The following is a 25,161-nucleotide window of genomic DNA, read 5'->3' on the forward strand; positions in this document are numbered from 1 at the left end:
TCTTCCAGCCGCCATTACAAAAAGGGAGGGAAACTAATAAGGGTGGTGGTGCGTGCTATTCACTACACTACATCTTCCCCTAATTTCGCTGCTGTGATGTAGTTTTTTTTTTGGATGGGCCGATGGCTAGAATTATTAATATTTATACGTTGAGACATTGATTCACGGCTGCTTCCAAGGCGATGGGATTTTTTCCATGGGCAGGAGCGGCTTCAAAAAATGAATTATGGGGTGGTGGTACCGAGATCGATACGGTTTTGGCGTTGCCCATGGTGTGTCGGTTTAGATAAGTCGGGATTCATGTCAAGGTTTCTCTACGTCTGGAGTTAAATTTTGGGAGTTTATTTATTGAAAACTTTTCATTTTAGATCAGATCTTGTTTACTATTTGAAGATTGGATCTAAAATTAAATTTGAAGAGTTATTGGGTTGGTATCAAAATGGGGGATCTCGGAGAATTTCAATGACGGTAATTTTCAAGAAGAATTTCAACTTTAAAACTTAAAAATGGTTTAGTTTCTTGTTTACAACTTTGTGCACAATTGTTGGAATTGTTATCTTTTCATTTCAAAAGTTTGTTCAAGACGTTAGATTGCTTGAAGTCGATTGTCACAAAATTCTTAAATACAGCGCAGAATTTCTAAGGTTCAAAAAAAGATTCTGGCAATTTTGTTGTATTGTGTAATTTTCAAAATGATAGTAAAATCTTAAGTTGCTTTGTCTAGCATAAATTAAAAGTGCCAAAAATAAAATTTTCAAACATTTTAAAATAAGTAAAATAAAAAAGGTAGAGGATAAGATGATATTTCTATAGAAATATTTTTTTTGTTAAATAGTAAGAACTTTCACTATAAATTTAAAAATTAGACGAATATGGTTATCAAGATGTTAAAATAAGAATTGTTTTCTAATAATTAACCACGGTGGAAAGAACTGTCAATAAAAATGAAACATAACCTTAAATTATTTCACACTAGAATAAATCATTAAAACTGATGTTTTCAGTTCTATTTTAGACGAAATTGGTCGGTTTTTTGTTTTGGAATACCATGTATCTAACACATCTACACGTAGATTTAAACAAACGAAAATATTTTCTCCCTTTATCATTTGATAGCAAAGTCGTAAAGAATAAAGTTATAGAGAGTTCAAAAAGAGTGAGTATTCGATCACTAAAGTGAGAGAAAAAGAAAAGGTAGATCATTCAAATAAATTTAAAAAAGTAACGGCTTTACAACAGAACCCTGACGTTTTCCATGTGTAATTTTTACTTTATCGCTGCAATAATAATTATTTTTTGTTCTAATTTAAGACATTGGTTGGCCAAAAAAAAAAAAAACTTGACCCACGTATCCGAAGTTTTGGACATATAACAAGCTCATATAACATATAATATAATAATTCAAATATCTAAGTTATAAAAAAACTACCTACAAATAATTTGTATAACAAAGCTACTTTAAAATTTAGAAATTTTCAGCGACATATCGTTCGATATGATAACAACTCTTGCAGAAAACTGATGGGATTATGTCGTAACGAATAAAGTTATAGAGAGTTCAAAACGGTGAGTATTCTTTCGCTAATGTGCCCTTTTTATCAACTGAAGCATTATCTGCTTAAAATATTGTTGAAAAGTGAGAGAAAAGGAAAAGGTAGATCATTCATATAAATAAAAAAAAAGAACGGCTTTACAACAGAAGCCTGACGTTTTCCATGCGTAATTTTTACTTTATCACTACAATGTAATCGTAATCCATTTTTTTCTATTTGTTATGTTTTAAAAATACTATATCTATTTTGAACTCATTTTCTTAAAAAAAAACTGTTTTAGAGGATCTTCTGGTAACTATTTTAGCTATCTATTTACGTAATGTGAAAAAATCTAACCGTTTTAGAAATTTTGTATAACTAGAACGTGTTTAAGGAATCGACCGTTGAAATATCGAAATTTTTAGAAATTTTCAAAAATTCGCATTTCGTACTGATTCTTTCGAAAATGTTGTTCCGTGACCATCAACACGCTATTTTTTTGGAACCAGCGTGTCGAGATCTACGTCCCTGATTTTTTTGCAATTTTTTGGCAACTTTTTCAAAAGTGAAATTTATTCAATGGTCCCCCCTTCCTCAAATTTCGGCCAATTTTTGACATTTTCGAAACTTAACTAAATACATTTTCTTGTAAATTTCGAGCTCTAGAACTCACTTCGGGTCTCGTTTCTTTGATAACTGCAACCGTTTTTTCGGAATCGACCGTTGAAATATCGAAATTTATAGAAATTTTCAAAAATTTGCATTTCGTACCGATTATTTAGAAAATGTTGTTCCGTGACCATCAACATGCCATATTCTTGGAAACAGCACGTCGGGATAGGTATATATCCCTGATTTTTTTCAGAATTTTTATACAACTATTTCAAAAATGAAATTTTCCACAATGCAAATTTCGACCCATTTTTGACGATTTTCGAAATTTAACTAAATACTTTTTCTTGTAACTTTCGGGCCGCAGAAGTCACTTCCGGCCTCATTTCTTCGATGATTTCAACCTTTTTTTCAGAATTAGTTAATTAATTCAGTGCATTGAAATATCGCAATTTTTAAAAATTTCAAAAAATTCAATACAACACGTGCAGAAAGAAGATCTTGCTTTATTTTTGCAAGTCCAGCTCAGATTTCAGAGTTTTTGTTCGGATTAAAGAGGCATCGATTTCACCTAGCCTCTGTTCGGATTACTGGATGTTCGGGTAATCGTGGGTTCGGATTATAGAGGTTACACTGTATAACAAAAGCTACTATCAAAAACACTACCAATGGGAGCCATGGATTTTAGAAGATTTGTTTTTATAGTTGCAAACTTTCAAATTGACCGTCATCTGACAAGACGAAAATTCTACAAAAGGCAAATTTTCAAAAATTCATGACTGCCTTTGATCGTGTTTTTTATTGCTTTCTGGGTATACATAACACAGTAGGTATAGTCATTGCAGCGAGAAGTATAGGTATACTTCATATACGACTAATTAAACAAAAAAAATAGTTAACTTTTGTTTATTTATTATTTTATTAAAACTAATGTTCAATAAAATGTAATTAATGCTACTTCAACGGATAAACCGAATTGACTATAGCATCTTTTGTATAGTACGGGTGTGGGATTCCAGCCTTCGCTCGTAGCAGATCTTCGATAGCGGTGGCCTGTGTATCTACGTGGTGAATTCAAACATAGGTATGTATATCATTGGCTTTCCGTACACTACTCTAAATTTATTTTTTCCAATTCGTTGTATCGTGTATCCACATTTCTTAACATATGTAATAATACACTAAAAAATTATAAAAAAAAATTAAAATAAAAAACATTAAAATGTTTACATATGGTATAAATACTCTTGCTAGAGCATCGATGATTTGAGATAAAATAATATACCTTGTCTTGAATTAAGATGAGAACGACAAAATTAATCTGACATAATAAACGGCTACAGCATGTTTATTATACATACGTAATTATGTATATTTAGCAAAAAAAATAATAAGAAATTTTGATCAAATCCCATGCAAGAGTAAATACCATTAACAAAGAAATTGGTCTAAGGTTATTTCTACAGACCGTCCCTCGTTCCTGAAGTACTTTTTGATTTTGCAATTTTTTGTGATAACTTAAACTATAAAGTAAAAAATATACATCATCTTTTTCTTAATGTATATAGTTTTTTTTTTCAAAAACACGATACTTAAAACATAATTCTACTCTCAAATTCACTCTTTGATATTTTAAGTATTTTACTGTTGAAAGAACACTAGTAGATTACGAAAAAAAATTAAAGGATAAGCCCCACCCACCCGCCCCATCTCAATTGTGATTAATTTTTTTATTCGTTGTAAGACGGAGAGCGGAGCTTAAATGCAAAGTTCATATTTTTCTACAAGAAATTATGTTAAAAAAAATTAGAAAGTGCAAAATTGAAATATCTTTACTATTTTGTAGAGAAATATGGATTTTGCAGTTTAGCTCCGCCCCTCAATCTGACAACAAATGAAAAATTCATCGGAATTGAGATAGGGTGGGTGGGTGGGGCTTAATCATTGACATCTTAGTCTTAATGTATATAGTTTTTTTTTCAAAAACACGATACTTAAAACATAATTTTAATCTCAAATTCACTCTTTGATGTTTTAATTATTTTACTGTTGAAAAAAGACTAGTAGATTACGAAAAAAACACCAAAGGATAAGCCTCACCCACCCGCCCCATCTCAATTGTGATTAATTTTTTATTCGTTGTGAGACGGAGGGCGGAGCTTAAATGCAGAGTTCATATTTTTCTACAAGAAATTATGTTAAAAAAAATGAGAAAGTGCAAAATTGAAATATCTTTACTCTTTTGTAGAGAAATATGGATTTTGCAGTTAAGCTCCGCACCTCAACCTGACAACAAATGAAAAATTCATCAGAATTGAGATAGGGTGGGTGGGTGGGGTTTAATCATTGCCATTTTTTTCTTAATGTATATAGTTTTTTTTTCAAAAACACGATACTTAAAACATAATTCTAATCTCAAATTCACTCTTTGATATTTTAAGTATTTTACTGTTGAAAGAAGACTAGCAGATTACGAAAAAAATCAAAGGATAAGCCCCACCCACCCGCCCCATCTCAATTGTGATTAATTTTTTTATTCGTAATGAGACGGAGGGCGGAGCTTAAGTGCAGAGTTCATTTTTTTCTAAAAGAAATTAGCATGTGAAATATGTTAAATAAAAATGAGGAAGGGCAAAATTTAAATATCTTTACTATTTTGTAGAGAAATATGAATTTTGCGCCTCAATCTGACAACAAATGAAAAGTTCATCAGAATTGAGATAGGGTGGGTGGCTGGGGCTTAATCATTGACGTCTTTTTCTTAATGTATATAGTTTTTTTTTTCAAAAACACGATACTTAAAACATAATTCTAATCTCAAATTCACTCTTTGATATTTTAAGTATTTTACGGTTGAAAGAAGACTAGTATATTCCGAAAAAAAATCAAAGGATAAGCCCCACCCACCCGCCCCATCTCAATTGTGATTAATTTTTTTATTCGTTCTGAGACGGAGGGCGGAGCTTAAATGCAGAGTTCATATTTTTCTACAAGAAATTATGTTAAAAAAAATGAGAAAGTGCAAAATTGAAATATCTTTACTATTTTGTAGAGAAATATGGATTTTGCAGTTAAGCTCCGCACCTCAACCTGACAACAAATGAAAAATTCATCAGAATTGAGATAGGGTGGGTGGGTGGGGCTTAATCATTGACATCTTTTTCTTAATGTATATAGTTTTTTTTTTTTCAAAAACACGATACTTAAAACATAATTCTAGTCTCAAATTCACTCTTTGACATTTTAAGTATTTTACTGTTGAAAGAAGACTAGTATATTACGAAAAAAAATCAAAGGATAAGCCCCACCCACCCGCCCTATCTCAATTGTGATTAATTTTTTATTCGTTGTGAGACGGAGGGCGGAGCTTAAATGCAGAGTTCATATTTTTCTACAAGAAATTATGTTAAAAAAAATGAGAAAGTGCAAAATTGAAATATCTTTACTCTTTTGTAGAGAAATATGGATTTTGCAGTTAAGCTCCGCACCTCAATCTGATAACAAATGAAAAGTTCATCGGAATTGAGATAGGGTGGGTGGGTGGGCTTAATCATTGATATCACTTTGGGATAAATTATCATGCTTATGATAACCTTACAACGTTTGCGAGATTTCGAATCATTCGGTTTTCCGGTTCCAAAATTACATTGTAAAATTTTATAAATTTTAATTATTTTTTCCAAAATCTGGATACCCGCGATAAAGACTCAACACGGATTCATAAACCACAAATGTAGTGAGTATGTTATTTTATAAAATTTAACAATTGGTAGTTTTGCAGATTATCTGTCTAATGAAAACTGACACAGACGACAGACAGTCGGACAGAAAGACAGACGACAGACAGGCGGAAACGAGAGACTACTGGACAGTTTGTTTATCAGTATATTGCAATTACTATAAGAAAATTATACAATTATGCGACCATAACACATAAGAAAACATTTGACTATATTTAACTTATTCTGTTAAGGCTACATCATTTCACAATCATAACCATATCGTTAATGTACAATCAAAATAACAAAGAGCCAAGATTTGATCCTTGAATGGAAATAAAGTTTCTGAGACCTCAAAAATTTCACAAGTTCTCAACAAAACCACTCCAATTTTAAATAAATAAATACATAACTAAACATAATTTATATGTAACTAAACACAATCCTAACTATTTGTTTATAGCGTCTGTTTTTTTCTTCAAAGTTCATGTAATTTTTACTCACAGACAGAAACTTAGTCAACATTTTTTTATTGGTGCACAAAGGAAGTAATGACCATTATTTTCTCATTAGAGCCCCTGGGAGATTAATTCATTGCTTTATACGTACCTAAATAGCAAAATTCACATATATAATACAGGTATATATATGAATTGCATTAATTTATTATTATTTAATAATGAATTTAAAGAAAAATAAAACAACAAACAGACATTGCAAACCAATCAATTTTTTTATTTGTTGCTCAAATTGTATTACATTTTCAGATATTCATAATCATAATATTTATTTTAGAAGAATAAATGATAGTGAGATTCAAAACCATAATTCTCGAATAATGCTGGCTATAAAATAAAAATGGCCGACCTTTCAAACACGTTTCCCCTCAGCAGGTAAATATCCATTCCTCGTTCGATATTAAGAGAAACAATTATTCAGATATTTTATCAAAAAAGTCAATCTTTGTGAAACACACTGTATACTAATATTTCGCGCCAACACCATTTCCAGCACTTGCTTCCAGCGCCATCTCTCGTTAAGCACCTCCTCGTAAGAATAATAAAAACTTTTAGTTACTATTGCCGTTGTATACTTGTCTATTCACTACACATACCACATTTTAATTATTTATATATTTTTCAATTTCTTCGTCATCGCTATACAACAATTTCTATTTTCTTAATGAATTATTTATTTGTTGTTAAGGCATCAACACACCACCCACCACGCATCGTGAACAATGATCTCGAAAATATAAACACTTTTTCCAAGTGGCAACAACAGTTCAATTACGAAATTGTCAAGTACGTAGATAGGTGTATGTATATGTACTTAGTGGGCGGAGACACATGTATAATTGCACAAGCATGCACCAGTAGCGAAGTCAGCGGTAATACATTGGCCAGCGCTAAATTTGCAAATCGTTTCGAGCTCCAATTATTAACAAGTACGTTCAGATAAAAAAGGGTGACTAATAGCGGATTAATTTTAAACTATCAGGCCGCATTTTTGTGCGAGGGAAATTCGCACCGATTCTCCACAACGATGGGCGACTTTCCAGCGTCGCGTCTTTATATGGAATTTTTGCGATGCGGTTGTGGTGACGTCATTATCGCAGCTACAAAAATTTTATTTCAAAAATATTATTTCGCAAAAACCGAAGAAAATGAAAAAAGTGCAATGGATATGTCGTTAGTGATGTTAACAATGAGAAATGTACGTATACAGAGTGTCCCAGATAAAACTCCGCAGGCTTATTTATATCTTGAGAACGGGTAGACATGTTGAAATTCCCTAAACACCAATGTTTTTAGCTTGATGGTGGAAACGTAATTTAATATAATGCAAACTTTTAAACAGACTTTAACAGATTATTAAATTACGATTACAATGACATACAAAACTTACATATCCAATTTGACATATTTGCGACCTTTACGTAATTTAGAAGATAAAAAAATTGAGTTAGAAATGTTCGTGACATTTTATTAAGTTGTGAACTAATAAGTAAGAAGTTTTGTGCCGAATGTGAAGGACGCTATTTTAAATATATGCTTAAATGGCTTTTTTTAACAAATTTTATAAATTGTGTGTACAATAAAATGATAATTCGTTGTTTTACTCAACTCTAAACTTATTTCTATTGTAAATTTAATTTTTTTCTATTTTTGTTTCATTCAAGCTTAAAGCAATGGCGTTTACAGAATTTCAATATTTCTGTCCATTCTCGAAATATAAGAAAAAAGTCAAAATTGTATGGTTCTTTGAACTCTATAATTTAAAATTATTAACTATACAGAGTGTTCTGTTTTTAAGGCATAACACACAACTTGTTTTTTTTAATATCTGTGTTACAATCTTTTGTAGAGAAATAAAAGTACGCGCTTTGTGGAGGTATAACTAAAATTAAATTTTCGTGTACAGAGTGTTCATATATATTTTTAATTACAGATTAGGTACAATTTTTAAACATCGATATTTCGGTTTTTACAAATAGAACACCCTTTATTTCATTATTGCATTTTATTCTATTTTTTCTTTTTCTTTTTCTTTTTTGTTAAGTACTTTCTATATTTAAAGCTTGTATTTACTGCGATTTTTTACTTTGTTAATTAATTATCGATACTTGAAAATTGTAAAGTTTTAGAATTTTTAATAAACACTCTGTAGATTAAAATTTCACTAAATATTGTAAGACATACTTTAAAAAATAACTTTATTGCGATTTTCTTGTGAATCCATAAAAAAATTCAAGGAAATTGGAATAACGTGGCAACGTTGCGTTGGAATTTGAAAAATAAACTGCAGTTGCACAGCCTAGGAAGAGATTAATGAAAATATGTGAACATATATCGGGCGTTTCACTTAAAAAATAAGTTGTGTGTTACACATTAAAAACAACCGCCCAACTTTGGTGTTTGACTTCTTGTTGTATCGCTTAGTGACTCACCGTGTATATACAGTTGCCGCCAAAAAATTTCAGACGTCAATGTCATTCAGTCGTCAGATAGTGTAAAGTAACCTTTAGATGTTTAGGTATTTTGAAAGTTTGACATTCCAGCTGTCCGAAATATTGACAATAAAGCATAGACTACATTAAAATTTTTGACGTGACAGAAAAGTGATGTTTGAAATTTTTTGTCTGAAACTGTATATAACGTTTTAAATACTTGACAGTTGACACTTTGACACTTTATTATTCGTAGGAAACTTTGATAAATTAAAGAAAAAATATGTAATTTTTACGATGACTTACTAATTTCTTGTAGAATAAAAATATACAGGATGTCTCAAAAGTATGGTAGCAGAAGATTTGGTGTAAATTTATAGGACTCATTTAGAGCTCTGATTTTTTATAAATGTACTGAATGCACATTTTTGATTTTTTATACCTACATAAAATGATCAAAATTCTCAACTCCGCTTAGAATTTTGCAAAACATTTTTCAATTGTCTTTGAACTAAATTTGAAGACTGTTTTAGCTTATTTATAATTACAGTGATTAAATTTATAAATTGTTCATTTTCTTATACTTTTCAAATGGAACATCCTGTATTTCATAACTTGTTGGAGTTCATCGCTAAGTAAGTTTTCTTTGAATACCAAATTTGTTGTAGTTTATCTTAACAGTTTTTTGAGAATTCAACTTCGAAAGTGGTATAAAATACAGGATGTCCCATTCGAAAAATATGAGAAAACTGGCATTTTGAAATTTTGGTTACCCTGTATAAATAACTTTAAACTTCGTTCAGCCTTACCTATTGACTAATTATATAATAAAAACATTCCAAATTCCATCTTCAAAAATGAAATAAGTCTTAATTTTTTCATAAAGAAGCTAAAATTTGTAAAAATATATGAATTCTTTTGTTTAGAAAAATAAAACTTAACTAATAACTTTTCAACGTGGAACACCTTGTATATTTCAAAATAATTGTAAATTGTAGCTCCAAATGGGTTTTGTCACATTCTTTAAAAAATTGGTTGAAAGTGGTTTCAACAAACAGAACTTCCCTCGCTCCTGAAGTAGAATGAAACATAAAAAATAAACACCCAATCAGATTTAGGAATTTAAAACTCGTACTATGGAAATTTGCAATTTAACAAGTTTTTACAAGATTAATAGAGACAAAATCAGTCTTATCTTAGTAAGTACTAGCCCCGCCCACCCACCCCATATTTTCTCAAAGGATATGTCATTTGCCAAAATAAGTCTTAACTTACCTAGTACTAGCCCCGTCCACCCACCCTCTATTTCCTCAGAGGGAATATTATTTGCCAAAATCAGTCTTATCTTAGCAAGTACTATCCCCGCCCACCCACCCCCTCTTTTCTCAGCGGGTATATTATTTGCCAAAATAAGTCTTAACTTAGCAAGTATTAGCCCCGCCCACCCACCCTCTATTTTCATAAAACGTATGTCATTTGTCAAAATGCTAGTATTTGCTAAGATAAGACTGATTTTGGCAAATGCCATATCTTCTAAGAAGATAGAGGGCGGGTGGGCGGGGCTAGTGTTTGCTAAGATAAGACTAATTTTGGCAAATTACATATCCTGAGAAAATAATAATAATAATAATTTTAGATAGGGTTTATTCGGCAAAATTTTGAGCTAATGTCATCAATTTTTTGGAGGGGACAACTAAATATATTTTGATTAAAAATATATTTCAAAATAATTGTAAATTGTAGCCCTAAATGAGTTTTGTCACATTCTTTAAAAAATTGGTCGAAAGTTGTTTCAACAGAACTTCCCTCGCTCCTGAAGTAGAATGAAACATAAAAAACAAACACCCAATCAGATTTAGGAAATTAACTCGTTGTTATGGAAATTTGCAATTTAACACCTTTTAAAGTTAACAAATTTTTACAAGATTAATAGAGGCAAAATCAGTCTTATCTTAGTAAGTACTATCCCCGCCCACCCACCCCCTCTTTTCTCAGAGGATATGTCATTTGCCAAAATAAGTCCTAACTTAGCAAGTACTAGCCTCGCCCACCCACCCTCTATTTTCTCAGAGGGTATATTATTTGCCAAAATCAATCTTATCTTAGCAAGTACTAGTTCCGCCCACCCGCCCTCTATTTTCATAAAAGGTATGTCTAGCCCTTGCTAAGATAAGACTAATTTTGGCAAATTACATATCCTGAGAAAATAATAATAATAATAATAATTTTAGATAGGGTTTATTCGGTAAAATTTTGACCTAACGTCATCAATTTTTTGGAAGGGATAACTAAATATATTTTGATTAAAAATACAAGATTTCAAAGCATTCGGTTTTGCATATTCAAAATTAAATTGCAAAATGTTGCTTTATATTTTTGATTTGTTTTCCAAAAATCTGGATGTTTCGGGTAAATACTCAAGACGGAGTCATAAACTACATCTATGTTATTTTATATAATTTAAAACCCATTTACTACGTACGATTTTGAAGTGACGTCATCACATTATTGGTGGGGATGATTAGACAAACTTTGGTGAGCGTTTTACCATCTACATGCTATTCCTAATACATATAAATATAAAATTTGACAACAATCGACCCAGTACTTTCGGAGATTATCTGTCTAATAAAAATCCGGGACGGTAGACAGACAGACAGACAGACGGACAGACGGACCGACAGACAGAAAGGTCGAGAAAACGTAAAAGTAGAGACTCGATTACAGCACTTCCTTCGCTTACACTAGTTTAAAATAAATGTGCAACGGCTACTTTCATGTTTTCTCGACGTTTCATGATCCGCAAAGTATGAAAAAATAGGTCTTCCGTTTCCGCCCGTCTGTCGTCTGTGTCGACATTTACAAGACAAATAATCTCCAAAACTGGTGGACTGATTGTTGTCCACCAACAATTTGATGACGTCACCTCTGGCTTTTGCATGGCAAATGCTATTTAAATTTTATAAAATAACATACTTGTACTTACTAATTAAACATGACGCCACTAATTTGTTCCTAAATTAGTATTTTTTGGTTCTGTAGTGGATAAATTATGGCTAATATTCTGTAATTTCTAAAATATTTATTATGTATAAACTCTGACATAAACTGTTTTGCTGTAAAAATTGATATGGAGTTTTCAAAAAAATTCTTTAAAAAAAATGATCCAAAGTTATTTACACAGTACTTTCCTTGCCCCTGAAATACAATACAACAAATTCACCTTGGTCGAAAAATTACAAAATTTAATTTTGCGAATTTTATTTTTTTATGATAAATCCAGCAAATTAAAATAAAGTTAAATATGTATGTATGTAATCTTAAAATATAGGTAATTACAAAATTTTGTGATGTCGTCCTCATCATTTTTGCAAGGGCACGTATGTCAATTTGGATAAGTGCAATATAATATTAATAATAAGAGTATTGTGTTTCAATTTTTTTGTCATCCTGTATAAGCAAGTGAGAAATTATACATAAGTATAGATTCATCGTATAGAGAGATACGTCGTTGGATTTTTTTTTTGGGGGGGGGAATAAATTGATATAAGTGATATATTTTGATTAAAAATTTACCATGCGTCCGATAACTTTAAATCGTTCCAACATTTCAAAGCACTGGGTTTTACACATTCAAAATTAATTTGTAAGATGTTATTATAAATACAATTTTGATTTTTTTTTTTTCAAAAATTGGACATCTCATGTAAAAACTCAAAAACTCAACTTGGATTCATAAACTACACGTATATTACCTATCTGTTAAAAAATTAATAAAGCACTGGTAACACAGGTCGTAGTTTTTTAATTTTTGAATCATCAGTAGGACTATGCTATTTTATACACTTTAAAACTGATTTATTATGTACAATTTTGAGCCGACGTCATCACATTGTTGGTGGGGATGATATGACAAAGTTTGGTTAGTCTTTTACCATCTTCAAAATATAAAATTTGACAATACTCGGTCCCGTAGTTTCGGAGACTAACAAAATCAATACAGATGGCGCACATACAGACAGATAGACGGATAGAAACGGTGGACCTATTTTTTCGAACTCTAGGGGTTATGACACATCGAGAAAACATGAAAGTGGCCAGTCGTCCGATGGACTCGATTAGAATACTTCTTTATTAGCTTACGCTCGGTAAGTAAAAATATACTTACCTATTTATAATCATGCACAAGGATTTTATTTGTTCAGTAAAAGATAATGAAGGCACATTTGGTTTTACATAATTATATTAAATTGTGTTTTAATAAAAATTTTGAAAATAATGATAAATTTGATAATATACATATTGTAGAGTGAAAATATTATGAGTAGAGCATGTTAACTTGATCTCTTTTACACAGAACCAAATTTTGAAAGCAATATAATCAATCCAACATTTTCAAAGATTGTCTATTTTTTGACCTATTTTTCATATTCTAGGGGTCACTAAACGTCGAGAAAACTTAAAACTAACTGTTCGCTGGGTGGATCATGTTATAAAACACTGGAGAAGTAAAAATTCGACAAAATTAATTAAATTATGTCATGAAAATTTTTCTATTTAGGTATACATCAGTTTCACAAATTTCGGTTAATCTGTAACTAACATTTTTCAATTCAAGGGACAATTTTTCCAACAGCAGGAAAATATGCAACATAATATTGAATTTTTCACTCAAAAAATTAAAACGACGTCGTTCAAAAAAAACGTTTTATTAATCTAGCAGTATACTTTGTATACTAGGAAACATTAACACACCAAATGAAAATAATGCCAGTTTAATCAATTTAATTTATACAACAAAATTAAAACAAAATGGCAGTAAACATCTCTATAAAGAACTAACTCTCAAAACATGAAAATCCAATCTTTGGACCACAATTACACAAATAAAATACAAAGCAGCATGAATATAAAGTTATTTACACATACACCTTTATTTTCAGAATGAAAAAATAAAGAAAGACGAAATAATCACAAATTATTCTCCACTATTGGGAAGTTAGGGGCGAGATGCCCCCTTGACGCAACTCTGTGGTACCAGGAGTCTCCAAATTCGTCAGTAATTGCGACAGCCAGTGTTTTGTAGACTTGTCTTCTTGAAGGCACACAGTAAAAGTATTGTCCCTCAAGTGATCAGGGAGGCATTGCCTTAAAGCTTCTCTTGCTCTTGGATTATCCGAGAGCCTTAAATAACATCTCACAACATGCTTAAGAAGTCGGGCGCTGGGTTCTTTCGCCAAAGCTAGCACCATTTTACCCTTGAAACACAACTGTAAACACAACCGAAAACCACATTAATTCCAACTTACTAAGATCATCGCCACGTGACTAAATCTGTCATATGTTTGGCAAATGTATGAAAGGCCACTATCATCTAATAAAATTTTCTGCAAAATGAACGTAGCAACGGTTTTACTTAATTCAGATCCTGACTCCATAATGCGCAAACAAAGAGGGATAATTTCAGTAGTGAGGAGGAAGTTTATAACTTCTTGTTCATCAGTCTGGAATGACCATAATAATATAGTGTGAAGCTACTTACGACATGTACCTTCACTAAAGCACCAATCACACCCAGACTTGTCAACCTCAAGTATTCAAAAGGGCGCGTTTTTGACACTGTGTGCAAAAACGGGTAGAGAAAAAGGGGCACATGGGCAAGTAAAAATTGAGACCGGGTTTCAGGATGAGAGGCCACACACTGGAGTAACGCTAAAGCATTGCAAACCCTGAAAATCCAAGTATGGGTAAGCTGCTTGTTGGTAGTGGTTATAGTACCGGTTGGACTGGTGTGCCGTTAAAGTCGCTGGATTTATGGCAGGGTAGATGTTAATTATCTCTTGGAGAAGAGCAGCCGTCGTTCCAAAACTGTTCCACAGCATGGGGGCCAAGTCAGGCACTACTTCACGTTTTTTACTACAAGAACACCCTAATTACGGATTTAATAACCCCAATTGCGTACCTCAGCTCCAGTAAAGCGTTCTCTCTGGTTTCTGGATTCGTAAGTTCCAGAATCCACTGGAACACTTTTTCCCGTTCGACAGTTTGGTTCGCGGGACTCGGTTGTGTGCTCATCATGGGTGCTTATTTTTTTAATTCGTTAATAAATTTAATTAAATTAAATGATTTCCTTGTTGATTATTTTGATAACGATGTCAACTACCTATAATATCTTCGGCTTTAATTATGTAACGGAAACAAAACAGACAACTAAATATTTCCTATTCACGTACGGTTATTTATTACTTCGGCACAGAATTTTTCAACAATAAACAAACACTAATCAAAACGTATTCGACATTGTGTTGATATGACAATATGATAACCAAATAAATTGACAGCCCGGCTGTCAAAATGGCGGTCAACGCGTCAAACGTCAGTGTAAATAGCGTCTGCGCAGGTCACGTTGATTTAAATTGATTTTTAGTGCTACATTATTATAATCAAATGTGGAATTTTAGGACGTCCGTAGAATACGAGAGTGCAAACGACTCGTTTCAGTCTGTCTGTTGACAATTTTATCATTGTAACGGTTTGGGTTATCTTGAAATAAATTTAATATTATCTGCACGACTGGTTGCCTACTTCTAGGGGTTCATTCACAAACGAATGCAAATAATGATTCTGTTTTTAAAATGGAGTCACACGTGTGCAAATAATGCAATTTTAGATGCCTTAAGTATGATTCGGTGCATAGAATGTCTGCAAATAATGATCAGTTTCAAATAATAGTAAACATTTTAAATTTGGCGCCATCGAGACGGAAGCAGAAATGAATTGACAATGCGTTAAAATTGATCAGTGATATAAATCGTCAAAACCGAACCAGTCAAACAACGAAGCAAAAGCAGTCAAAAAAAGCGAAACCCGGAATGATCAGTGTCCTCTCGAGCTGATTTTGATTGAACCGACCCCTGTAATTTCACCATTTGTGTAATTCATGTTCCGTTCTCAGTGACACGGTCTCTGGCAACAAGTGATCACTTATGTTGTAACCTTAAAATATTACTTAATGCTTGTTTAAAACGAATTATCAGTTTGTGTATATAGACAGAGAACGTAGGAATTTTGTAAATGGTTCCAGTTATACTGAGTGTTTGAAAAATAAAACAAACCCTTCGAACTTTGAATGTGCGTTGTATGCGGTGTGAGTGAACTGTGCATGGACCCCCAGCTAAATAAACCCGTCAGTAGTTAAATTTTCGCGTCCGAAAGTAAATAAAACAAGCCATGTTCTTGTACATAGTTCCACTTTCGTATAATGCCAACAAATAATTGCAAAAATGATCAAAACATAAACCGACTTCGCACGAAGATGTCCGAACATTTCCCAGATGAAACCAAAGTGAAATTATCCAAATTGGTAGATTCTACAAATTGCTTGGAAAAGAAAAAATCAAACAGTGTCGATAACAAGAACGAGAATCTCTCCTGTGATCATATGTACACTTGCAACACCGAAAATCTCGAAATCAACCTGACCGATCCCAACTGCCAAAGCGCCGAAAGTGAGGTTAAGTTCTGGAAAGAGTGGCTAATTCTTCATCTCGACTTGATCCAGCAGCAGAGCGATGAAATCCTCAACAAAGAGAGAACGATTCTGATTTTGCAACAAGAAAATGAAATGGTAACTTAATTTTGTGTCATTGGACTTTTAATGACTTTAGCCGTAGCTTAAAGAGCGCATAACTTGCCTGGAACGCGGGGCCCCCTTCCAACCCAGGAAGTTCTTCAATCACCCGAACTCGTTTCTCGACGACGGGCTAGATATGACCCAGGACTCGAGTCTTTGTGATGAAGACAACAAAAACTGTATAGACATTCTTGATTTGAACTGCGAAAACAGCGATGGATGCTCGTCTTTGAAGGAAAAACGGGGGCTAAATGACGGCGAATCTCAGACGGAGACTCCTACAGTAGATCATAAGTTTGATTCTCAGGTTAATTTTAATCGAGTCGGTGATAAAGTAAAAACTGAAAGTGAAGAGAGGAGCGATAGGTTGGATTTTGCGGGCGACAACGCAGGCGATTTCGATCCAATGAAAAACTTGAGGATGAGCATCAGGAAGAAGAGGCTGAGCAACTCGTCAGCGGTGTCGAATGAGTACGCTTTGGAGGAGAAACGGTCGTTTCGGAAATTCAAAAAGCGGCGCAAACGTAGGTGGGAGTTGTCGGTAGATTGGTTGCTTATTTGTGTGTTGTAGGTGTTTTAAAAGACTCCCAAATTCTTATGACCCCGGATCACTACATTATGGAAGCCAATAAAGCCAATTTGCGGTTGTCCAATGTACCAGACACTAGTCTGGATATTCCAAGTGATAAAAATTTGGAGGTTGGCGGAGGCGTTGTAAACACTGGTCACTAAATTGGGTGTTTTAGGTGCCCCGGTGGAGGATTAAAGTGTATGCTAGTTGTTATGCAATGGAAGGGACGGAAAATTTGGATGATGAGGTGTACAACAAGAGACACAGCAGGCTGGAGAATGACGAAAGGAGGAGGAAGAGGTAGTTTAAATGATGTCAGAAGCGCGTTTTTCATTTTAATTTTGTAGGTGGGATGTTCAGAGAATAAGAGAACAAAGATTGATAGAAAAGTTGAAGCAGAGGCAGGAGCGCCTGGGCTCAGGATCAAGATCAGATGAACAAAATGAACCAGTGCATTCCCTTTGGCCTAGTCTAGACGACATTAAATACCTGGAAGTAAATGATCATTTACCGGTGGCTGCTTTTGGATCTCCTGTACCAAAAATCATACCAAGGTGTGTTCTTTGGTTATTAATTTCTGTCTGTTTTTATTATTTAATGGGGAATTGTTGTAGTGAATTTAATCTACCCTGGTTGAACAACCCAGTCGTTGTCACCAAAAAACTACCTGTCAAGAGGTCAACAATGCGAAGAAAAACCGCAAAGAGATAAGTAATGTTGAAGATTTTGCGATAAAATTTAGTCATCAGGTGCCATTCACTCTGTAAATACAGATTGGCACTAAATTGGTATGTTCAACAAAAGTGATCTTTTATTTTGTATTTTTATGTACATAATGACAAATTCAGTGAATTCATGACAATTTGTAAAGTATTTATCTAGCGTTAAGCAATACTTGGGATAGATCATAGACAATATTAAATCGTATTTTAGGATACTTAGATAAAAGCGAATTAAGTTTGTTAAGTTACTACATATTCTTCGGTAATGCAATGTGATATCAAACTGTTAAGTTCTTCAATGATTATGATATTAATGTTTATTTTCACTGTACATTCTGGACGAGTGAACGTATTAGTTGTACTTATTTATGTATCAACTTCGTTATTTTGAAATATAAACTTTTTTCGTATAGGGATTGTGCTTGGTCCATAACCTCAAAATTGAGAAAATTTAAATCGCACGGAAACACTATCGATAGTTAAAAATTAATACGCGGAATGCGCTGTTCACTGATTTTTGCGTAAGTTGTAATTTAGAGCGGACTTTTTGGTGCAAACACCCACACAAACCTGTTAACCTATAAAGTACAACAACAAATAAAAAAAGTAGTGCCTCCAGTAAAACTCCCTTTTAATCATTTCCTTGTATTAAAATAGAACAGGAGTCCGTCCTGATGGTTTATTATTTTCTATTTACAAAAATACAAGTGGAATATTTTTTAATGTCATAAAAAAATTGACGTAATGTTGCAAGCATTCGTGGTCGGTAAACACAACTATTTCTTTAGTGATACTGATAAGAGTGATAAGAATGTCACCGTCGTGCTCCCAGTGCAAGTGACGTCGAAAAAGTTCGATTTATTTACGTGCACTTAAAAACAATTTTAGAGGTTATGAACACCGGACGTTGACGTGTCATCAATTTTGAAAAATAAATACCAAAATATCGACATGTTGAAGGCAGTTATATTAATAGGAGGACCACAAAAAGGTACCCACTGTTGATAAATTATATTCGTGACTGTAATGCGTTTTTTATCAGGTACCCGTTTCCGACCACTCTCTTTGGATATACCCAAACCCTTGTTCCCCGTAGCCGGGGTACCACTCATTCAGCACCACATCGAGGCTTGCGTAGCCATTGAAGAGCTCAAAGAGATTCTATTAATCGGTTTTTACCCGGCTGCACTAATCCAACAATTCATTGTGGATTTGCAGCACCGCTACAACGTCACAATAAAGTAAGAAATCCACACGCAACCACAATAAATTGACGCTTTACTACAGGTATCTGCAAGAGTTCACCGCTTTGGGGACCGCCGGCGGCTTGTACCATTTCCGTGACCAAATTCGCTACGGCAACCCGGATGCTTTTTTCGTCATGAACGGCGACGTTTGCGCCGATTTTCCTCTCGAAGACTTGTACAAATTCCACAAAAGTCTGACAAACCCATTGGTATAAATCAAACACCGTATTAATCACACACTAATTGATATTTTAGGTTACCATCATGGGGACTGAAGCCACCAGACAACAGTCGCTGCATTACGGGTGCATGGTCACCAACAAAACCACCCAAGAAGTGACCCACTACGTCGAAAAACCCAGCTCCTACGTGTCAACTCTAATCAACTGCGGAATTTACGTGTTTTCTTTAGACATTTTCAACACAATTGGAGACGTTTTCACCGCAAAACAACAAGACTGTTACAGGAACGGAAATTCAAACCGGGAAGCGGGGTACATCCAATTGGAGCAGGAAATTCTAGCACCGATGGCCGGTACGGGAAAATTATTCGCGTTACAGGTTACCAAGTGGTGGTCACAGTTGAAAACCGCCGGATCGGCGATTTACGCCAACCGGCACTATTTGGAGCTTTATCGCACAAAGCACCCTGAACGCTTGAGACAACCGAATACTTCAGGCGAGGACTGCACAATTTACCCGGATGTGCATATAGACCCGACAGCACAAATCCATCATTCCGCGGTGGTATGTAAAGCGGGAAATTGGTACACTGTGTTGTAAAGTTGGTTACAGATCGGTCCCAATGTTAGTATCGGGTCGGGTGTGGTGATCGGGCCGGGGGTTCGAATACGGGAGAGCATAATTTTGTCGGATGCTGTTATCAACGACCGCAGCTTAATCTTGCACAGTATAATTGGGAGGAGTTCGAGGATTGGGACGTGGGCTCGAGTGGAAGGGACGCCGTCGGATCCTGATCCGAATAAACCGTTCGCAAAAATGGAAAATCCAACGTTGTTTAATAATGATGGCAGGCTTAACCCGTCGATTACGATTTTAGGTAAAGTTTTAATGTAATTTAAATCCAAAGGCAGAAATGTCATTTGACATTTGTTGATTTTTCGTTGTGGGCGTGGTCATGCTTGAAATGTCAATAACTGTGTTGAAGTTAGCGTTAGTTTATAATTCGCGTTTTCGATGTTTTTGTTTCTGATTAACGTAAATTTTGAGTGTGATCCGTTGATTGATTAATTTCGTTCAATTGACCTCGTTTTAGGTCAGCGAAATGTGTGTATAATGTAAATCCACATGTGAAGCTAACTTCAGCACGTATTGTCATGTTGAGTGACAATCTGTCACTTGCGCTTAGACCAGTGGCGTATCAATTAATTTCGCACGCGTGCCGACCAATCGCAACAAAACTTTGTTAATTTTACAAATTCTTCAGTTTTCGATATTATGATTTTTCAATTACTCCATTTTTTTGCTTTGTTAGTTCTCCGATTTTACAATTTTTTGAGTTTTCAACTTTTATTAGTTTTTTAATTCTTTTTTAATAAATTTCGTGTTTTTTATTTTTCGGTAAAAGAACAAATTTATCCAAACTAAAATATTGGAAAATCGGAAAATTGTATCATCGAAACAATGAAGAATACAAAAATTTTAAATGAAAAGTCCAAAAATTTCAAAATGAAAATAGAGACACCGAAAAATTGAAAAACGAAATAATTTTACAATTTTAAAGTTTTCAAGTTCTTGATTTCCATTTTTAATCAAAATAAAATTTTGCAAAATCGAATAACTGTAGCAGCGATAAAATGAAACTTGAAATATCGAAAAATTTAAAAATTGAAAAATCGAAAAATGAAAAAATTGAGAAAGTGAACAATGAGATAATTAAGTGAGAAGATAAAGTGAAAAATTGAAAAAACGACAAACAAAAACTTTTTATTAAACAATAAAAAATACTAAAAAAAACTGATTTCAAAATTCAAAATTTTAAAATGAAAACCGGAAAACTAAAACATTGTAACATCGAAAAAACGGCACACTGAAAACCCGAAAAATTTTAAACTTGAGAAATGGAAGAATTCAAAAAATACAGAAACTGCAAAATCGGATATATAAAAGCCAAAAATTGTACAAGTGAATAATAAAAACCCTAATAATAATTATTTGAAAAAAGTGAAAAATTAAAAATGAAACAATTACAAAATTGTGAACTTGAAAAAAAAAACAGAATAATTAAAAATCGAGAAATCGAAAAAATCAACAAAAAGAAACAATTTTGCAGTTTTTCAATATTAAATTTTTTAAATTCTCAATTTTTTTAAATTCTTTATTGTCTGAATTTTTCATTTTTTAATTGTTCAACAAAAGGAAACATTTAATATGAAAAAATCGAAGAAACAAAATAATTTAGAATTACCTACTTCGAACTACGATTTGTTTAATATTACAGATTCTTCATTTTTCGATTTTACGATTTTTCAATTATTCGATTTTTTTTGCTTTGTTAGTTCTCCGATTTAACAATTTTTTGAGTTTTAAACTTTTCGTTTTTTTATTCTTTTTTTAATAAATTTCGTGTTTTTTTAATTTTTCAGCAAAAGAACAAATTTATACAAACTAAAATATTGGAAAATCGGAAAATTGTATCATTGAAACAATGAAGAATACAAAAATTTTGCAATGAAAAATCCAAAAATTTCAAGTTCTTGATTTCCATATTTAACCAAAATAAAATTTTGCAAAATGGAATAACTGTAACACCGAAACATTAAAAAATGCAACAATTAAAAATCGAGAAATTGAAAAATCGACAAAACGAAACAATTCTGCAATTTTTCGATATAATATTTTTCAAATTCTCGATTTTTCATTTTTTAATTGTTCAACAAAAGGACAAATTTCTTCAAACTAAACTTTTGAAAAACCGAAAAGTTGTAACACTGAAACATCAAAAAACAGAATAACTAAAAATCTAGAAATTGAAAAAATCAACAAAAAGAAACAATTTTGCAGTTTTTTGATATCAAATTTTTGAAATTCTTAATTTTTAATTCTTTATTGTCTCGATTTGTCATTTTTTAATTGTTCAACAAAAGGAAAAATTTATTCAAACCGAAATTTTGAATTGAATTGAAAAATCAGAAAATTGAGAAATGGAAGAATTGAAAAATAAAGAAAACTTGAAAAAACTCAAAAAATGAAACTTGAAATATCGAAAAATTTAAAAAATGAAAAAATTGAGAAATTGAACAATGAGATAATTAAAAAAGAATTGAAAAATCGAAAAATTGTAGTATTAAAACCTGAAAACCCTGATTAATTAAAAATCCAGAAAGTGAACAATTGAAAAAACGAAAAACAAAAACTTTTATTCAACTTTTTTGTTTTTAAACTTTTGAATTTTGAAATTCATTTTTTTTTTAATGAATTTCAAAATTCAAAAGTTTAAAATGAAAACCGGAAAACTAAAAAATTGTAACATCGAAAAATTTATACCTAATAATAATTATTTGGAAAAAGTGAAAAATTAAAAATGAAACAATTCAAAAATTTAAATTTGAAAAAAACAATTAAAAATGGAAAAATTGAAGAAATGAAAAATTGAAAATCAAAAATTGAAAAACCAAACTTGAAGTATCGAAAAATTGAAAAAATTGGCAGACTGAAAATTGGGTAACGAAAAAACAATTAAAAAATGGAACAACCGAGAAAAGATAGAAACTGTAAAATTGAAAATTTGTAGCATTGAAACCTGAAAAAGTGATAAATTAAAAATCTAGGAATTGAAAAATCGAAAAACCGAAAAATTGTAAAATTCCACAGATACAAAATCTAAAAAGTAAAAAGCAAATTAGAAAATCGAAAAACTAAAAAACTGGAGAAATCGAAACAGAAAAATCGAAAAATTATCAATTAAAAAAACGAAAAATATAAAATCTCGAATTGAGAAATCAAAAAATCGAAGAAACAAAATAATTTGGAATAACTACTTGGAAGTATCTACTTTATTTTTTATTTTCTCAATTTTTCGTTTTCTAATTTTTCAACAAAAGGACAAATTTATTAAAACTGAAATTTTAAAAAATCAAAAAATTGGAAAATTGTGAGACTGAAAAATTGAAAAATCAAAACATTAAAAACTGAAAAATCGAAAAAGAAACACTGAAAAACCCAATAATTTAAAAATTGAGATATTGAATTGAAAAAAAAAGAAACTCAAAATCGAATAATTGAAAAATCGAAAAATAGCAATATTGAAACCTGAAAACCATTATTAATTAAAATTCGAGAAAGTGAAAAATTGAAAAAACGAAAAACAAAAACTTCTATGAACTAAACAATCAAAAATACAAAAAAAAAAAATCAAAATCCAAAAATTTTAAAATGAAAACTAAAAAATTAAGAAATTGTAAAAAAGACACAGGGAAAACTTGGAACACTGAAAAACCGAAAAATTTAAAAACTGGGAAATCAAAGATTTGAAAAAATACAGAAACTGAAAAATTGGGTAATTGAAAGGCCAAGAATTGTACACTTGACAAAAATCCTAATAATTATTTGAAATAAGTGAAAAATTAAAAATCGGGATATTTAAAAATGAAAACGTGATAAATTTGTAACATTGCCACTTGAAAAATTGAAATACCGAAGAACTGAAATGAAAAATCGAGAAATCTAAAATTTTAAATATTGAAAAATTAAAATATCAAAAAACTGAAATATCTAAAATTTAAAAATCGAAAAATTGAAAAAACGACAATTGAAAAACAGAAAATCTAAAACCGGGAAGTCGAAAAATCAAAAGATTATGAAATCGAAACATTTGAAAAACTGAAATATGGAAGAAATGAATTGAAAAATCGAGAAATAGAAAAATCTAAAATTTTAAATATTGAAAAATTAAAATACCAAAAATTGAGAAATCTAAAAATCGAAAAAGTAAAAAGTCGACACATCGAAAAATCCATAAGTCAAAAATGGAAAAGTCGAAGAACACAAATATTGAAAAACCCCAAAACTGAAATATAGAAAAACTGAAAAATGAAAGAAAAACTGACGAATCGAAAAACTGAAAAATCCCAAAACTGAAAATCTAAAGAATCTGAAAATCTAAAGAATCTGAAAATTGCGAATCAAAAAAGTGAAGTCGAAATATTGAAACCTTAAAAAAATCGAAAAATTGAAAAACCAAAAACCTGCAAAATCGTAAGATCGAAAAATTGAATAACAATTAAACTGAAATGTCCAAAAACTGAGAAATTAAAAAACTGAAAAAGTGAGAAATCGAAAAATTAAAAAAGTGAAGTTGAAAACCCAAAAACCTGAAAAATCAATTAATTGAAAAATCGACAAATAAAGAGTTTATAAAAGTCAAAAATTGAAAACCGAGAAATTGAAAAATTGAGATATTGAAGAATTGAAAAAAAAAGAAACCCAAAATCGAATAATTAAAAGGTTAAAACAATTGAAAAATTGAAAAATTGAAAAATTGTAATACTGAAACCTGAAAACCCTGAATAATTAAAAATCGAGAAAGTGAAGAATTGAAAAAACGAAGAACAAAAACTTCTATAAACTAAACAATCAAAAATACAAAAAAAAAATCATTTTAAAATTTTTGGAAAAATTCGAAAAGACGCAACACTGAAGAACCAAAAAATTTAAAAACCGAGAAATCCAAGACTTGAAAAAATACAGAAACTGAAAAATTGGGTAATTGAAAAGCCAAGAATTGTACACTTGACAAAAATCCTAATAATTATTTGAATTTTGAAATAAGTGAAAAATTAAAAATTGGGAAATTTAAAAATGAGAACGTGATAAATTTGTAACATTTTAGCGCCGATGTACTTTGTTGTGATTGGTCGGTACGGTTGCGTAAATTTATCTATGCTTATCATTTGTGTCTTGAAGTGGGGGCACAACTATAATTTTTTTTTTTTTTTTTAGGTTGTTCTGTAAGTGTTCCCTCGGAGACCATACTGCTGAATTCCATAGTTTTACCAAACAAAGAGCTTTCAAGAAGTATAAAGAATGAAATTATTTTGTAAATTACTCTTAAAATAAAAAAATTGCCACACTAGCATTGTTTTATTTCAATTCCTTTTAGATGTTTTCTGGAATAAAAAAACGGATAGAACTCGCATTAGAATTAACAAATTAG

The 25,161-nt window shown here is 31.7% G+C and overlaps 3 protein-coding genes across 3 annotated transcripts; 2 read left to right on the forward strand and 1 right to left on the reverse strand.

Annotated features, from left to right (window-relative positions):
• Positions 1–13,572: 13,572 nt before the first annotated feature.
• LOC135129852 (CCR4-NOT transcription complex subunit 9) lies at positions 13,573–15,174 on the reverse strand. The gene is made up of 6 exons (XM_064057120.1): positions 15,047–15,174; positions 14,776–14,976; positions 14,592–14,729; positions 14,365–14,542; positions 14,123–14,317; positions 13,573–14,071 (listed from the first exon to the last, which is right to left on the reverse strand). The coding sequence occupies exons 2-6, from the start codon at positions 14,889–14,891 to the stop codon at positions 13,802–13,804; spliced, it is 897 nt and encodes a 298-aa protein (XP_063913190.1). The 5' UTR covers positions 14,892–14,976; positions 15,047–15,174; the 3' UTR covers positions 13,573–13,801.
• Positions 15,175–15,587: 413 nt separating this feature from the next.
• On the forward strand, positions 15,588–18,363 carry LOC135130468 (male-specific lethal 1 homolog). Its single transcript, XM_064057852.1, has 6 exons — positions 15,588–16,440; positions 16,487–16,970; positions 17,018–17,145; positions 17,193–17,317; positions 17,365–17,571; positions 17,632–18,363. The coding sequence occupies exons 1-6, from the start codon at positions 16,075–16,077 to the stop codon at positions 17,726–17,728; spliced, it is 1,407 nt and encodes a 468-aa protein (XP_063913922.1). The 5' UTR covers positions 15,588–16,074; the 3' UTR covers positions 17,729–18,363.
• Positions 18,364–18,469: 106 nt separating this feature from the next.
• Positions 18,470–25,080, forward strand: LOC135130469 (mannose-1-phosphate guanyltransferase alpha-A). Its single transcript, XM_064057853.1, has 6 exons — positions 18,470–18,730; positions 18,782–18,980; positions 19,027–19,195; positions 19,242–19,733; positions 19,782–20,046; positions 24,948–25,080. Exons 1-6 carry the CDS (start codon positions 18,691–18,693, stop codon positions 25,046–25,048), a joined length of 1,266 nt encoding a protein of 421 aa, XP_063913923.1. The 5' UTR covers positions 18,470–18,690; the 3' UTR covers positions 25,049–25,080.
• The last annotated feature ends 81 nt before the right edge of the window (positions 25,081–25,161 follow it).

This window comes from Zophobas morio, unplaced genomic scaffold, assembly GCF_036711695.1.
Source record: "Zophobas morio isolate AGI-343-1 ecotype UQ-CSIRO unplaced genomic scaffold, CSIRO_AGI_Zmor_V1 ptg000017l, whole genome shotgun sequence".
Classification (NCBI taxonomy): Eukaryota; Metazoa; Arthropoda; class Insecta; order Coleoptera; family Tenebrionidae; genus Zophobas; species Zophobas morio.